The following is a 16,631-nucleotide window of genomic DNA, read 5'->3' on the forward strand; positions in this document are numbered from 1 at the left end:
CTAGGTGGGCCTATGGCCTGATCCAGTGGGGCTGTTCTTATGTTCTTCCTATGGGTTGGGAGCGCTTGCGCACCTCACAGGGCGGCGGCGCTTTTCAAAGGACTCCAGTGGGGAGGCTCTGCCTCCCCACCCACAGCACATCCCCATCTCACGAGTAGCGCAAGCCTGCTCGCAAGTGTGCCCCACTGATTCAGCTATACTGCCATGCAGCCCTAGGGCTGTGGCGTGGCCACCCCTGGGCGGGCATCCGGTTTGGTGTGGAGAGGCGCCGCGTCCAGGCCCCCAGGCGGACACGTCCAGCCTCCTCCCCACTGCCGAGCCCCGAGACACGCGAGTCCCCCTTCTGACGTGCGTGCGACAGGGGGGCTGAGCCCGAGGAGGCGAGGCAGCCGTGCAAGGGACAGGCTGGGAAGGACCCGGAGGGAGGCGCAGGCAGGCAGGCAGGCAGGCAGGGGAGGGTCTCCGCGCCGCGCCGCGCCGCCCCCTCCAGCGGGCTGCTATAAAGCGCTGCGAGGGCTGCCTGCCTCCAGTCCCCCGTGTGCGGTGCGCGCTCTCGGGCTCTCCAGGGACCTGCCGCTGGCCCGCTCTGGGTAAGTGCCTGCGCCCGGGGAGGGAAGGGGGCTCCGCTCCGGCTGCAGCAGCGGGGGGGCTGCGCTGGGTCCTGCCGGCCAGAGGCGCCCCCGCTCCCCGCAGCCTCTGGGCGCTGCCAGGCTCCTTTGGCTGCAGCCTCCCTTGACCCGGCAGCCCTCCTCCCGCTGGGGCTCTCTGCACGCGCTCAGAGGCACTCTGCTCCCTGGCTTTGGGCGTTGGCCACAGACTCTCCGTCTCCCCCCCCTCCCAGCCTGTCCCACCTCACCAGCAGGAAGGAAAGGTGACCTCTTCTCTCCCCCCCCTTTATTTCCATTACTGGGAGGCTCATTGATTCCTTGTGTCTGCTGCTGTGTGTGTTTCTGTAGATCACACATATATGTAGGTGTCTGTGTGTGTGTGTAATTGGGTATTATATGTGTGAGTGTGTCTATACACATACATGTGTGTATAGACACACAAACACACACTGGGAAAGACTGTGACTATTGTAGGCTCTGCTTTTCTAAGGCCTTCCTAAATGGTAGTCTCTGGCTGGCAACTTAGTCCTGCGTTCCCAAGGATGTCGCACTCTGCTCCGGCTAAAGGGTTGTTGTGGCTGTTTTCCTTCCAGTCCCAGTTCTGGAGAGTCCTGTTTATTCTCTTTGGGTGGGATCTGGTTGAAAAGCATCTCCTGCCAATGAGTTTTTCCTTGCCTTCCAGCCCAGCCTGGTAATGGCTCTGTGTAGTAAGTTGTTAAGAGACTAGGAAGTCACACCTGTTGCTTAGTTTCTGAAAACCTGTGTATTGTTAGCTCCAAAGTGTGAGTGTTGGGGGGAGGGGCTCTTTAGGGTGTATTCTGGGTGCAGATTGTATAGCTGTTGAGGTATACAGTTGCCTTTATTGTGCATGCCAGATACAAGCAAGTGGCCCCAGGGTGCAGGTCTCTTGTTGTCTTGTGTGCTCCCTGAGGCATTTGGTGGGCCACTGTGAGATACCAGAAGCTGGAATAGATGGCCCTTTGGCCTGATCCAGCAGGGTTCTTCTGAAGTGTGAATGGTCAGTATTCTGTTAATTCTGGCACTTAACTACTCAAAGCAACCAAAGTTTCTATGGGCTGTATCTTTAGTGCTAATTTAGAATGGAAGACAGTCCAGGGGCACAATCCTAACCAGGTCTACTCCGAAGTAAGTCCTATTGTGCTCAGTGGGACTTACTCCCAGGAAAGTGAGGTTAGGATTGCAGCCCTACAGTCTTCCTTGGTATGTGTGCAGTAGCTATTAAAATACTGCTTTTGTTTACTAATGTCCTGAAGGATTTCATTTTTCCTGATCTGTGAAATGACTCTTTAAATAGATGGGCTTAATGAGCTACCTGCCATAAACCTCTTAGTAGAAAAGTAGGCAATGGGGCTCAGTCACTTTATACCTTATAGGTGACTACTTGCTATCTTGCTAGGTGTTTACACTTAGTTTGATTACTGTTGAAGATGTGACAATGACATATACCAACCCAGTGACTTTCAGCCTTCTTAACCTCATGGCACACTGAAAAGGTGCTACAATTGTCAGGACACATTGTTGGTTTTTCTGACTGTTGACAGTCACATTGCAATGGTGGCTGGGGCTCACATGCCCCAAAAGCCCTACTAATATATGATCTTCCCCCAAACTCCCATGGCACACCTGTAGACCATTCACAGCACATCAATGTGCTGAGGCTCAGTGGTTAAAAATGTGCCTAGCCTTTTAAAACAAGGAAAATGTGTACTAGCCTACAAGGCTGAATTTTTCCCTTGCTCAATGGGTGGAATGGAAGTGTTGCAAAATCTTTATCTAAAGAAGGTGGCTCTGAAGACTTGCTATTCCAGTGTCTGAGCATTCTGAGGGTATTGATTATATGCAGGGAGAGCTGTAATCTGGCCAATTCATTCTACTGCCAGCCAGTTCTCTTGTATGAAGTAATATGCCTGTCTTCCTTATTGCATAATGCAAGAGTAAGGGGTTCTAGAGTTGTATTTCTGGAATACCTTGCATACTATAGCAGGAAAATTCTGCCCTCTTTTTTCCAGGGAACTCTTGTACTTTATTAGACAACAGGTTCAGTCATGAAGAACTTGTGAAAGCAAGGGGGATGGAACATCAAATGCACCTGAAGTTAGGAGTTGCATAATTCCTAGGTTTGCTTCATAAAACTGGTTCTACAGCCTGGCTACTGAGTTGTAGATATCTCCTATTCCATGGGGGCCCCTCTGACAGCTGTTGGGTTGGCACTTCTGTAGTCCAAAGAAGTTGAAACTCAATAGATGAACTATTTACCAGTACTTAGTCGAAAGAATTGTTAATATGTAACTTGCTAGAAATTCTGGTATCTGGACCACAAAGGGTTAAATCCAATTCCTTAGGATAGTGGTGGGGAAATAAAATGCTGTTCTAGATTAACATTTTGTGGAAAGCTATAGAAAGAGTAGTTTTCTCTCTAGTCAGAATAGACAAAGTACTTTATCTTTCTCAAATTGACCTTTGAATTGTGCAGTCTTCTGCTGACCTCTGTACCCAGTTTGGGATTTTAACCTGTCTCCCATCATGTACACAAACCCAGGTGCAACAGAAGAGCATAAAATGCAACTGCATTAGCAGATGTGAATATTTATTTGCAACTTCTAACATAGGATGTAGATGTATGCCACCTTGGGTGCTTTTTGCAGACAAATATGGACTAATTAGCTGTAGCAAAATCATGACTTGGTCTTCAATGGATAAGCTGATTTCAGAGTTTCACGTGAGTGAAAGTAACTTGTATTGCATCAAACCAAATCCAGACTAGGCAGAAGCAAGTCAGCCCCACAACAAAATACTGAGAATTCTAGCTGTGAAGGGAAGCCCCGGAGGTGTTATCCCTTGAATTGCCCATTTTTATATGAGTCCAGGTGTGAGTTGGAAAAACAGAGCAGAAATTTTCTTTGGCTGCCCTCCACTGTAGACTTAAATAGCAGCTTGCCTGACTTGTTTCTTTAGACGCTTTTGATCTTGTGGGTTGGGGGTGAGAGATGTTCAGGGAGAACAATGGAGAAATCCAGAATTTGAACATATCCCTCAATGAAGTTTTGTAGGCAAGATGGGAATTTCTTGCCTTCCCCCAACAAGATGAGTTTTTCTTAGCTTTTTGGAATTTTTCCAAAGCTTTTTGGAAGCTTTTTTTTGTTTTTCTTAGCTCACAACATAGAAGTTTTTGCAGGTTGCACAGGGCCTGGAAGCTAAATTGTTTGGGGGCTGTTCTTTGTTTTTATGAACTTGTGCATAGCTAGGTAGCATACTGCTTCCCCCTTCTCAGTATGCATAAAGCTCTACTTTTGGGTGGTCATACAGACTGAGAGCAAAGTCATATGGTTGAGTACCTACTAGTAATAGAGGGAGGATTTCTTTAGATACTTGTGGCTTGGATTGCTGTATCTTTATGTACCCTTTCATATAGGGTCTGTCACACTAAAGTCCTGCTTATCTGTTGAGTTTTCAGAACCTTTGATTACTAAATCACTTTAGGAATAAGGTTTGAATAGTCTTATTGTAATTAAATCGGTTACCAGCCTAATGAACATTCCCATTGCCAACATGCTACCAAGTTCTTTGAACACAATATTGATTTTTAAAAATTCTGAAATAAAGGATATAAGTTACCTGCTTTCTAATGGAAGCCAACAGGCACTGCATAAATACCCCAGTGGTTTGTGTTCTTCTCCCTCCCCAGTCTTTAACAAGGAGATCTCCAATGGATCCTAGAAAGTGTTGGCTGCTCATGTGATCAAAAAATACCATATTATATTGCAATTTACAGATGTAGCTTCAAAGATGGCTCCTTGTACTGTTGGAAGGAACATTGGATCAACATCAAACGAACAGTAATTCTGATTTGTCCAGATTTAATTTCAGTTCTTCAGCCCGTTACTGATTCAAACCATCCACTGCTTCTACAGCTGAAGATGGAAAACAGAGGTAGAGTGTGTGTTGGCTGCATATTGGAGGCACCCAGCTCCAGGCCAGGCATTTTGATTCAGTCAGTGGTTCCCAAACTGAAAAATGGTTCCCTGGGGAGCTGTGGAAACCAGGCAGTGCAGCCACAGAATCCTCAAGAAAAACCCACCACCTTCTACAGTGTATAGGATTGTAGCCCTAATGAGTGCTGAAGCCAATGGCCCAGTAGGTCAAGGCAGCTGCTAGACAAAGGTTTGGGAACCACTGGGTTAAGCTGAGCTGTGGTGGTAGTGTGTTCTCCTGATCATTAAGAATTTATAGGTCAACTCCGAATCCTTGGGTGGCCTCTCCCTAGCAGTTTTATCCAAATGGTACATTGTTATATCAAACTTCTTACTAATTAGTAGCTTCTGGCAATTAAATGTTTTCAGTCAATGAAAATGGAAGATTTTCATGAGTAGTTTCCAACAGACCTTTGCTCCCAGAGAGGGAATTGCATAAGAGGGGGGAGAAGAAAGCAAAGCTTAACCACAAGTCTCAGACATGGTTCATCAAGCTTTCCTCTTGAGTGTGTCTTGCAAAATTGACCCAGCGGATTGGGATACAGCTATCTTGTGTGGGGGTGTAGCATACTTGATGATATAAACTTGACTGGTTAATGGATTAAAAAAACCCACTAAACAGGATGTAAGGCCTGAGCTTAGTTACAGTTTACCTGTGGAACTAGTGGACAGTTGTGTTGTCAGAAGATTGGCCACCTACCTGCTATGTATGTTATGCTATGCAAGTTTCTATTTAATTGCAAGTTGAAGGATTGGGAAACTGCTGGCCAAAAGTTCTAGCTTAATTAGAGTTGTGCTAACAGCACAGTTGACTGAAGTGTCTCTAGTAGTACCCTGTGCTGCTCTGAGGTATGGCATGTCTCTACTAGCAGAACTCACTGGAGCAGGAGACTGATGCTGAGATTAAAGGGATGCACCTTCTTGCTTAAGTGCTCTTTCAAGCACTGTGTTCCTATAAATGCAAAGAGCTGGTTGGGGCATGTTTTTCCAGGTCTGTCCTTTACTAACGAGTGCAGGTCTGCTTGAGCTAGCGGTGTGCAACAGATTAAGCAGTTGAATACATTGGAATATGTATTTTCTTGATGGGTAGAGTGGAAGAGGAGACTTCAAGGTAAATGCATGGTAGGAGTTGTCCTCTCTTCCCCATCCCAGCCCTTGGGCATTCTTGGGAAAAACTAGCTAGATAGCGCCATCCCAGATCCTGTCTCTTCCTCCTGTATGGATATCTTAAATTGATGTCGCCACCTTGCATGGTTTATTCCATCCTTCTAGAGCTATAAAATGAAGATAGGGCTTGATCTGGTTATGTCTTTTTAATTGTTGAAAGAGCAACAGCATGCTAGCTAGACCTGTACAACAGCAGTGGGTGTGTGTGTGATAATCCCCACCAGTAAAGTGACCAATTACATCTTCAGTTCCTACTGAAAACTTGTGGATTGTTTGCTACTACTTCAACCTGACTTGTTACTGGTGTCCCTCCCTGTGGCGTTGCCTTGTCTTCCTGCCTAAAGAGCCATGACCAGTTCTTGCTTTCATTTTGCTGGCTGTGAAAAAGCTTGAACGCGGCTCTGCTGAGAATGAGTTTGTTTCCTACAGCTCTGCTAATAAACCACAGGGTTTGGGGGAATATATCTGTTGAGCAAGAGCAATGGGTTTGTAGGGCCTATAAAGGAGGAGGAAAACTTATTTTATAGAGAAACTTTAGGTTCTCTTTCCTTCCATATAAGGTCAGTTACTTAGGGCACTCTCAAAGCCAAGGCAGGAACAAGAAGCTCCAGTTAACTGCAGAGGTCCTACTTTGACCTACTCTTGAGAGGATACTATAAAGTGGGGCTATCCTGCAATATAAAATTTTTGGAAAAGGAAGGCAGCTTGTATTCCTCTTAAGGTCCTGTTTGCTGTGATTGATGTCAGCTGCTGCATAACAGGACTGCCACATCCTTGGACAGATGTAATAGGATCTGAATTTTAAAGCTTCACTGGTGCCAAGAATGACAAAGTAATAGTAGTGTATGGCAGGCTTTCCCCCCCAATCTCATCTTAAATACTAGATGCTGCCAAAGCGTGGAAAAGCAGTGTTAAATTCTATGGCATCTTAGGCATGTGTTAAGTAGCTAAATTTTTTGCTACTGCTCTAAACTGAGCTACTAGTCATGCATGTGTCGCATGCTGCTGAGTTGGAATGCACCAGAGCATCCTGATAGAGATTAATTATTAAATCTTATTTTCCCACACTCAGGAAAGTCTGCCTGGGATCAGTGGTCACTTTTCTGTTTAGCAGTCCTTTGTAAGCTTTACTTAGCCAATCTCTCCCTCATGGTGAAACTGAACTTGGGCACAAGCTGTCTTGAGAAGCTGGTAAAAGTGCTTTTTGTTGTAAAAGTCTTCCAAAAGTCTTAAAGGAACTCGGTATGTTTGGGGAGTGGCAGTTTTTTGTGCATATTCCTGTTCATTTGGGGATTAGGTTCACAATATAACCTGGCCACCTCCTAATGTGCATTTGCACGACCAACTCCTCGTGAGTTCACTTTTGTAGTTTTAAATATCTTGCCCTTCTCGACACATGAAACAATCCCTTTGTTTCATAGAAGAGGTGAAAAAATGATGGCCAAATTCGCTACATGGCATTAATGATTCTGGTGTGTGAAATTGCTTTTTTCATTTAGAGAAGAAGCTCTTGCTATGTGACAGAGTGGTTGTAAGCACTCCCTTAATACAGGTTGTGACTGGAACTGGGTGGTATTTAACAGCCCAACAGAAGAGTTCACTGGTTATACTTGAAAAGCTTATCAAGACTGCTACTGATTTCAGCATGTTTAAGGAGAGAAATGAAATTTGTGTCTCCAAAGGTGTTGGTGTTTACAAGTTTTGTGAACAATCTCAAAACTGAAGCATGACACAAATGGGAGAAGTGAAAGTTTAGTGGCCTTGCCCTGTGACAAACTCAAGGAATGGTCTCAGTTTTTCTATCCAGTGTCCTGCTGTGGTCACAGTTGGCTGACCTCGTCTGGAGAACAAAAATTGGGTTAGAATTTGGATGTGAGCTACCTTCTGAAGCCATCTGTGCCCACAAAGCTTCCTCCATGAAACTGTAAAGCACTTTTTGCTTTTTTCTGCTGTCTCAGACACACACTGATCTGAGGCTGGCTGGGTGGGTGGTAAGAGGACTTTCTCAAATTTTAGTGCTCTACATATAGATTACCTTCCCTGGAGAACCTTGCAGGACACCAACATGATTGTGTCCTATATCTGCTGCTGCTGGAGCAGTACATCTTGGAGTCTTTAAATTTTCTTCTTATACAGTATTCTTTGTTTCTGTGCCTTGGAATTGCTGGAAAGTGGGATCAGAATGGAATTTGCCCAAACCTTCCAATAGATATTGCAGTTGAAGGGGGGGGGGATCTTTGAAATCTATCCATGAGCTTCTGCTCTCTGACTTGATGCTTTTAATACGTGGATAATTTGGGGGAGTTTAACAATGGAGATGCACATGCTGCCCTGCAGTGTAGTCTTCAGAGTCCGCTCTAACCCTATATTGCAGCTTTTCCTTTTTGGAGGCATGAAAGGCAAGCTGGTACTCCCATTGGTGCTAGATGAAAGGCAATGCTGGACTGAATATTATGTCAAGGGAGAGAATAAAGGTAGTAGGTTTTTCACTACTATAAAGGTAGTAGGTTTTTCAGTAGCTTCACTGCATTCCAATAGATTTTCCCATCCCTATGTTTATCACTTAGACATGATATTCTGTGGAAGGTGGTAACATGTTTCTAGTGCTGTTATGGCTTGTGGAGAGGTGACTGCATAATGATTAAAGATCTGTTCCTTTAAACATTACTTTGCAGTTTGCACTGTATGTTCAAGCTTACCGCTGTCCTTGGTGAGACTGCCTCTGAAATAGGATGGAAAAATAAGACTGTATTGATTATCTGCCTAAGGCTGCAATCCTAACCTTCCTGAGAGTAAGCCCCATTGAACAAAATAGGACTTACTTCTGAGTAGACCTGGTTAAGATTGTGCCCTAAATCTCCGTAGAAACTCCTAATGTGGAAGATGATGTTGAATATACAACCATTAACCTTGTTAATAACAACCAGTATCTCTTCTACAGACTCAAAATGCCAAACTGGGGAGGCGGAAACAAATGTGGTGCCTGTGGAAGGACGGTGTACCATGCAGAAGAAGTTCAGTGTGATGGGAGGAGCTTCCACAAATGCTGCTTTCTGTGTAGTAAGTGATGGTGTAGCTGTCTATTGAGCACCAGCCGAGCTGCCTTTTAAATGGACAACTTTGCTTTCAGCATACAAGGCTGAAAGTGGGAAGAGAATGTGGCTGCATCAGACACATACACTTTAGGATTGCTGTGAGGTCAGAATGCTGTTTGATGTGGAGCTAGCTTCTGCAAACTTGGAAGTCCTTATTCTCTGCTGCTCTGACTCTGGAACTAATTCTCCCTGGATATCAATTGGTCACTAGTCTAAACATCTCTGAAAATGACATGTCAGGTTTTTACTTTGTTCAACGTGGATTGTTTTTAAAAACTAAAACATGTGCTTTGGCTGGCTTAGCTGAATCAATTTTGGCAAATAAAAAAGCATATTAAGAAAATATGAAAACTAATCCATCAAATTGCCAGTTTTCACACTCCCCGTTATTTAGCAGTTCACACTTGGACCAATCTTATTAGAAAAATTGTTCAGGACTTGGCTTTGTTCCTCATACCAAACAAGTTAAGTTATTTGGTTGACTTTTCTATTGCACCATAGCAGAGCCAAAATTCTGTTGGGCTTTGGCTCAGGAGGCTGTAGATTATCTCAAAAAAGCAGGGTCCAAGTGATTATTTTTTTGGCCTGCAGCTTATGAAAGCATTGTATTCATACTAACAGCTGCTTCATCATAATGGATCATATCAAATAGATATGACTGCCTAGCTGAAGAACAGTGCTATTATTCTCATACAAAATGAAGTGTGTAGCTTGTCTCGAGCTGATACCATGAGATAGGTGGACAGACAGGAAGGTTTTAGGGGTCTGTGTGAGAAACTAAAATATTGGGGGGATGGAATGCAAGACCTTGTCTTGGTAGTAAGAAACATTCTTGAACTAAACAGCAGGGGCTGGGGAGAAGGAAAAACAAGTTCAGATTACTTAGTTTCCGAGATTGCTTCATTCTGCTGGGTGTCCATCCTGGGCAGTAGTGTAGCTATAGTGGTGCAAGATGGTAAGTAGTTCAGGCTCCTGAACTTTGCTTACGCTTGCCACTCCCACTTGCCCTTGGAGGCATTCAGGTAGCATGGTGTAAGGTCTGCTTACACTCCCCTTCAGGAGCCTTCACGAATTACTGTTTTTGCACTGCTCTAGCTATGCTTCTGGTCCTGAGAAATACTAAGTGTCTTGAGGATGGACAGTGCATATTCCTTCACCAGTGAGTAATCGCAACCTGCCTCTGCAACTCTGAGCTGAAAGGCCAGATCCCCCAGTCAAACATGACTTCTGGCAGTTTTCGTGGAAATTTAGAGGTGCCTGGTAGGAGAAGCATATAACATGCTATTGACCTGTTTGTGTAGTACACAAAGACTGCAGTTCTATGCATGCATAAGTTGGGAGTTCCTTGCTTCTGAGGAACTGCAAGGGGGCTGTAAAGGGGTCAACTTTTATAATGTGGCCCAGTGGTGCATATAAGGAACAGGGATCAACTGTGTACACCTGTGGGCTCAGCAGAAGTGGGTTAATTGCACTGAATTTAGAAGAGTGCTGCAGATACTTAAGTACAAAAAGCTGTTGAAGTCCTAGATCCATCCACAGTTTGAGGGCACTCGATTTTACTGGGTAAGGCGGTTTGTCTTTCGATGAATGCTCGTGAGGATGTGCTTGAAGTTGCCATGGACACTCTAGTGACAAGTCAGTTTAAACATGTTGCCCTGAATTAGGCATTTTTTAAAGTGCATTCACTGTGGAGTGAACATGCCTATGAAGACAATGGCTTCTGAACTGGGGAGGGGTGGGGAGTAATGTGGACCTCATTTCAAGGAATCAAAACAAGCAACCTAAGACTGTAAAAAGCAGAACAAGGTAGCAAGTTGCTGATGGTATTCCAGGTCACAGCTTTTTAAATAGATTTGATGTTTTAGTTGCACTCAAAAAAACTCACGACTCTGCTGAACACAAGCATGAGATTCAGTCCACCAGAGCATTTAGCTGTGGACACTTTTTTCCTTTGTTCCTGGGCAAAAGAGGATTTGGAAACTGTTGCATAATTAAATATGTTGGCACTAATATAGATGCTTATTCTGTGTGGCTTTTTCTTTTTAAAAAGCGGGAGGAAAAATTGCTGACCTCAGTTCCTGGCTTCCGTGCAGCTTCACTAATTAAACTGCATTGAACTTCCATTCTGTAAATGTCATCGTTGGGAAAAGGAAGGCGAGTGGAAGTTCCTCGCAGAGCAAAATATAATTCAACAATTCAAACAACCTCCCTGTAAACTTTCTGTAGTTTACTACCACAGGCCAGAAAATGAACATCTGGCACTTGGGTTTGCTAAACAGGCTGCCGTAAGAGCCATTTCTAAAAAGCAAATCACCTTTTTTTCCAGTGGTCTGCCGGAAAAACTTAGACAGCACAACAGTAGCCATCCATAATGAAGAGGTATACTGCAAGTCTTGCTACGGAAAGAAGTATGGTCCAAAGGGTTATGGCTATGGCCAAGGAGCAGGCACTCTCAATATGGACAGAGGAGAGAGGCTGGGTATCAAGCATGACAAGTAGGTGCAGCTTTTAGTTGCTCTAGCTGATTGCATATTTAAGTAGTGAGTGAAAACCACACTGGTGGCAACATCCCTAAGCAAAATGAACCAACGTTATACATGTGCTTTGACTTAAGGCTGTTCAGGGAACCAGCATCTCTAAGAAATGCGTTTTCCATTTTTGCTTTTGCATAAAATAGTGATCACATTGACTGGAAAAGGTGCAGAAACTAGTGACTAAGTTTCTACAATGAAAGCAGTGCCAGTAAACTTGGGTATTGAGTGAGGGCCTACAACTTAAGCTGTTGAAGCAACTTCATGAATGACTTTAATAGAGGAACTGGGCACCAAATGATTTGATTTTAGACACATTGCCAAACCATGGTTTGATGCTAAGAGAATGGCTGCATACTTTGTGCATGCTTTTCCTTGTTCATGATCCCTTAATTCGGTGATTTTCAACCTTTTCCATCTCATGGCACACCGACAAGGGCACTAAAGTGGTCAAATAACTAATTGCTTCCTCTATGTTGTGAACTCATAGTTCCTTGTTTTGGATATAAGAGCAAAGGATGGTGCCAGAGGCTCGTATTAAGAATCCAAAACACCCTGGCCCATCTATCATCATCTGATATAGGATTTGGAGCAGCCTAGACATTGACTTGGGGAGAATTTCCCCAAGATATTTGTGTGTTGACTTTAGGTTTTTCTTAACTATGTACCACTTGTGTATAAGAACTGCCTGCTGCCACCCCGAGAGCCTGTTAAATAGGGAGGGGTGAAGTGGACAGCGTGCAAGAAGCAGTGTAGGCATGAGTTCAGGACTCAACACACTTTGGTCCTGGCAACAACTAAAATGGTTAGTAATAAAGTGCATTAGAATATAGATGGGGAAGTGCAGGACTTGTTTCCACAGTAGTGAACCAGGAGTGTCAAACCCCTTGGGCCAGATGCGGCCCCTGAAAGCTCTTTATCTGGCCCCTGTGATATTTGGGCTGTCCTAGCACTGTCCTTTCAGCAGCACTGGTTCTGCTGAGACTCTGGGAGTTATGGAAGGAGACCAATGAAGGCAAGGGACACTGGGGGGGGGAGGACAGATGGTGGGAGGGAGATGCTGCCAAGAACCGAGTTATCATGTGGGCCGCCCTTTCAGCAGCTCTGCTTCTGCTGAGGTGTCACTTCACTGACCCCCTCTCAGCTGCAAAGTGATACTGCAAAGTAGCGCAGCTGAAAGGGCAGCCCATGTGACAACCGGGCTCTCCCATACCTTGAAAATATGATCAAGATTGGCACATTTTTCTCTTGTCATTTGCAGCTAATGAGTTTCCATGTGAGATCAAAGTGCTTATTTCTGGCCATCAGCTGGCTAATGACATCACTTCCTGCTTAATGATGTCACTTCCAGCCCTCAGGTGGTGCTGTAAATGCTGTTCAGTCCGCTATACGAAACACGTTTGACACTCCTGTACTAAACCATGGTTTGGCATTTATTACAAATCACTTTAGTGTGCTGTGTGTATGTCGGGGTGCAATCCTAACCCCTTATGTCAGTGCTTTCCAGCACTGGCATAGCGATGCCAGTGGGACATGTGCTGCATCCTGCAGTTGGGCGTCACTCACGGAGGCCTCCTCAAAGTAAGGGAATGTTTGTTCCCTTACCTCGGAGCTGCATTGCCCTTATGTCAGTGCTGGACACCCTCAGTCATTTATTTTGTTAACAGACTTCAGTGACCTGCTTTTGTTTCTTGGGTGCAGTTCAAAAACTCTTCATATTGGAAATTTTCTGTGCTGCATAATTGTGTTTTGAAACTGTTATGAAATTGGAAGGAATTGTCTGTGTTAACCTTAGTGTTGGACACTGAAAAATACTAGGCTTCTTATGTGAACTTGAATGTTGCAGGATTTCATGCTGCCTTTGCTGATGTTAGGAGGTATTAGCAACTAAGACACGATTATGGCACATTTATCCTGAAGAGTGTGATAATACAAGGCAGAAGAAGGCCACATTTTTAAGGCAGTGGGAAGTGCTGTAGCCTTGATGACTGTTTCCAGCATGTGGCCCTTCAGATTCACTGAACTCTAGAAACAAAAGACCCAACAATGTAAACAAGACTCTAGCAGAGTGGATCTGTAGTCTGGCCTATGTATGAAAATGAATAGCTGGCTTGAGGATTTAACTGCTTCCTAATCCTCTTGAGACTACAAGTGTTGGGTTAAAAAGAAAATTGTACATGAAGCATTTGGCAGGTTGAAGAGGCCAGCATGGCCTTGGGCTAAGGCATACTGGCAGTCAGCAACTTGAACAAGTTGCTTTACCCACTGCATCAGCACAGCAATTGGTAAAGAACTAAAATCTAGTACAAGTCTGTTGCTAGTGAACCCTTTCCTAGCAGCAGCCCCCCAATTGTGTTGCCCCCGAGTGGGGGGCGGGGAGGCTAGCTTGGCAGGTAGGATGTTGAGCCCGTGTCTGGGGACCTGCTGGACTGCCCCTGAATTTTCCATACTGGTGGCAGCAGTAGGGCTTGGTGTGGGTGGGGTTGGGGCGGAGGGAGCTATGGGGAACTGTACAGATTTTGCCCTTGGGGCTCCCAGCAATCTGGTGTCAGCCCTAGAGGTCAGCCATAGCTCAGTCACTTGCATCATTTACAGTGTTTTTGTATACTGTACTACTTTTCATCATAGAGGTTGACATAACAGAAAAGCAAAGAGAATTCCTTCTCCCCAAAGGGCTAACAGTCCAGGGGGGGAAAGACAAGGAAATCAGCGAGAACTAGTTGTAAAGATGCCACCTGGAATGAATAGAGGCAGTTCTCCCAGTTCCAAGCATGAAAGGTAAAAGCTGCCTCTTAAGCCAGCTGTGTTGGGAAGAAGCCTGCAATAAGCTTATTGGAATGAGAAAACTGCAGTAAATTGACTCATTCCCCAGTTGTTGCCAATTCCTGCTGTATCTACCAGAGCAGGTAAGGCAGGAGTGGGTGAGATGGAGCAAAACTCCACAAGGAAGATGTGGGATGGCGTGGATCTGGCAGTGATGGTGTGCTCTGGATCCTATCCCCTCATTTCACAGTCTCCCTGCCCTTCAGACTTGTGCCAGCTACAGAGCTGGCACAGGTCTGAGCAGACCCATTGCTGAATGGGAGGCTTACAGAGGGGTAAGGGGATATGACTCCCTGTTTCCTCCATAGTCTCCCACCACACACACACACACTGCCTGCTGGATTCAGTGTGGCAGTGGAGGGGGAGAGGAAAGGATTGTGCCCTTAATGTATTAGCAGAGGTGTGGAAAAGGCAAACTTACCCACAGTAGAGCTGAGTGACACAAAGTATGTTATACATACCGCAGAATGAGAGAAGCACCTGATCATGGCCACTTAGGAAGGGTGACAAAGCAAGATGGGAAAAGAAACCGATGAGAAATCTAGTCAAAGTAGGAGAGAGCAATCCACAAGCCTTCTGAACTAGGGATGGACTGGGTAGGAGCTCCCCTTCTAATGGAGATTACTGCTGGTCCACACCCACCTTTGTACAGGTCTAGCTCACATGCTGTCGCTCATCCAGCAATTGTGTGTGTGTGTGTGTGTGTGTGTGTGTGTGTGTGTGTTGCTAGTGCTTGAGTGACTGCTACAAATAGCAAGTCAATTGACTTGAAGCTTTGCACTGGTGTAAGAGTGCACGGGGAATAGTAATCTCCAGTTCATTTCAGTTGCTTAAAGGGGTGAAACATCTGTGATGAAACTCTCTTCTTCCCCAGTTTAATGCCTACCTCTTCATGAGATGTGTAAAACTATATGCAGTGTACTGGAGTGTGTTGTACAAGGACACCACCTTCTCTGTTTTAGTGCACCTTCTCATCGACCGACAACAAATCCAAACACTTCAAAATTTGCCCAGAAATTTGGAGGAGCAGAGAAATGTTCCCGATGTGGGGATTCTGTGTATGCTGCGGAGAAAGTAATAGGAGCTGGAAAGGTATAGTGGCTTTTTATTGACAATGTCTTGCCAAAACTGACTTTATTTGTATTGTAACTATTTTTGTCCAGTTTCTTTTCCAAGAGAGTTGACTAGATCTAATATAGGTTGCTCTTTTACTAGCGGTATGCTATAGCTCTGATTCAAAAGGGGGAGGGATGCAGTTTGGAGATGATGAGCAGATTTGACCCAGATTTCTCCAACTTCAACTTTTACTAGACTGACCTAATATTAAGAAGATGCTTTTAAGGAGATTGAATTCCCAGTTAGCGTGTGTGTATATCCTATTGAACAGTACAAGACAGGAGGCTTAAACATAACTATTTTCTCTTTAGCCTTGGCACAAAAACTGTTTTCGATGCGCTAAGTGTGGAAAAAGCCTTGAATCAACAACTCTCACAGAAAAGGAAGGGGAAATCTATTGCAAAGGTAAGGAGTGGGGTGGAGGGAAGGAAGGAGAGATTCCCAGGGCAGACTGAATAGATCAGTGATTTTCAATCTTTTTCATCTCATGGCACACTGACAAGGCACACAAATGGTCAAGGCACACACCAGGTTTTTGATGATTGACAAGGCACACCATGCTGCCAGTGGCAGCTCACATCTCCCATTGACCCTATTAATAAATGATCTTCCCCCAAATTCCTGTGGCACACCTGTGGACCACTCACGGCACACCAGTTGAAAATGGCTGGAGTAGATGATTCTGAGAAGGCAGTGGGATGGCCTACAGACTTGATTGGCTAGTTTCATCTTTTACTGAGTAACTTGAAAGTATTTCCTTAACTCATTACTGCCCAGCCCACAGTGTACCTATTGGATCATGTTGCGAATATGCAACATTGGGCAGAAATGGCTTTTAACTACCCATTAAGTTTCTCAAATGCCTCCTGCACGTGCAACAGAAGTTATGGGTAACTTGAAGAGCTCATGGGACTCCTGTGAGAGCATCTCAATCTTTGATGTGAAGATGGAAGTACTTGAGTAGGATGTCTGTAATATGCTGGCTTCAGTATCTGGCTTAACTAAGTCCAACATAGAAACGTCATGGAATTGAACTAACTGGAATTTCTTTTTCTCGCAGGCTGTTACGCAAAGAACTTTGGTCCTAAAGGATTTGGCTATGGCCAGGGAGCTGGCGCTCTTGTTCATGCGCAGTAAATACCATTTCACTGAAATGGCTCTGCAGTTACGAGATGCAGCTTAAATTCTACTAACTGTGAAACTGATACTAGTTTGTGCTCTTTCTTGGTTTTTAATATTGTATATTTTCACTGTTCTTTTTTTTTTTAAAAAAAAAAGCCGCACATGATAAGGCTGTAT

General features: G+C 44.6%; 1 protein-coding gene across 1 annotated transcript; it reads left to right on the top strand.

Annotated features, from left to right (window-relative positions):
* Positions 1–568: 568 nt before the first annotated feature.
* Positions 569–16,631, top strand: LOC136657074 (cysteine and glycine-rich protein 2). Its single transcript, XM_066633676.1, has 6 exons — positions 569–590; positions 8,709–8,827; positions 11,189–11,357; positions 15,179–15,308; positions 15,644–15,737; positions 16,393–16,631. The coding sequence occupies exons 2-6, from the start codon at positions 8,716–8,718 to the stop codon at positions 16,467–16,469; spliced, it is 582 nt and encodes a 193-aa protein (XP_066489773.1). The 5' UTR covers positions 569–590; positions 8,709–8,715; the 3' UTR covers positions 16,470–16,631.

This window comes from Tiliqua scincoides, chromosome 7 (assembly GCF_035046505.1).
Source record: "Tiliqua scincoides isolate rTilSci1 chromosome 7, rTilSci1.hap2, whole genome shotgun sequence".
NCBI lineage: Eukaryota > Metazoa > Chordata > Lepidosauria > Squamata > Scincidae > Tiliqua > Tiliqua scincoides.

Coding starts and splice junctions, on each gene's coding strand:
- LOC136657074 (XM_066633676.1), top strand. CDS start 8,716: ATGCCAAACTGGGGAGGCGGAAACAAATGTGGTGCCTGTGGAAGGACG. Junction 8,828..11,188: donor CAAATGCTGCTTTCTGTGTA/GTAAGTGATGGT, acceptor CTTTTTTTCCAG/TGGTCTGCCGGAAAAACTTA. Junction 15,309..15,643: donor AAGTAATAGGAGCTGGAAAG/GTATAGTGGCTT, acceptor TTTTCTCTTTAG/CCTTGGCACAAAAACTGTTT.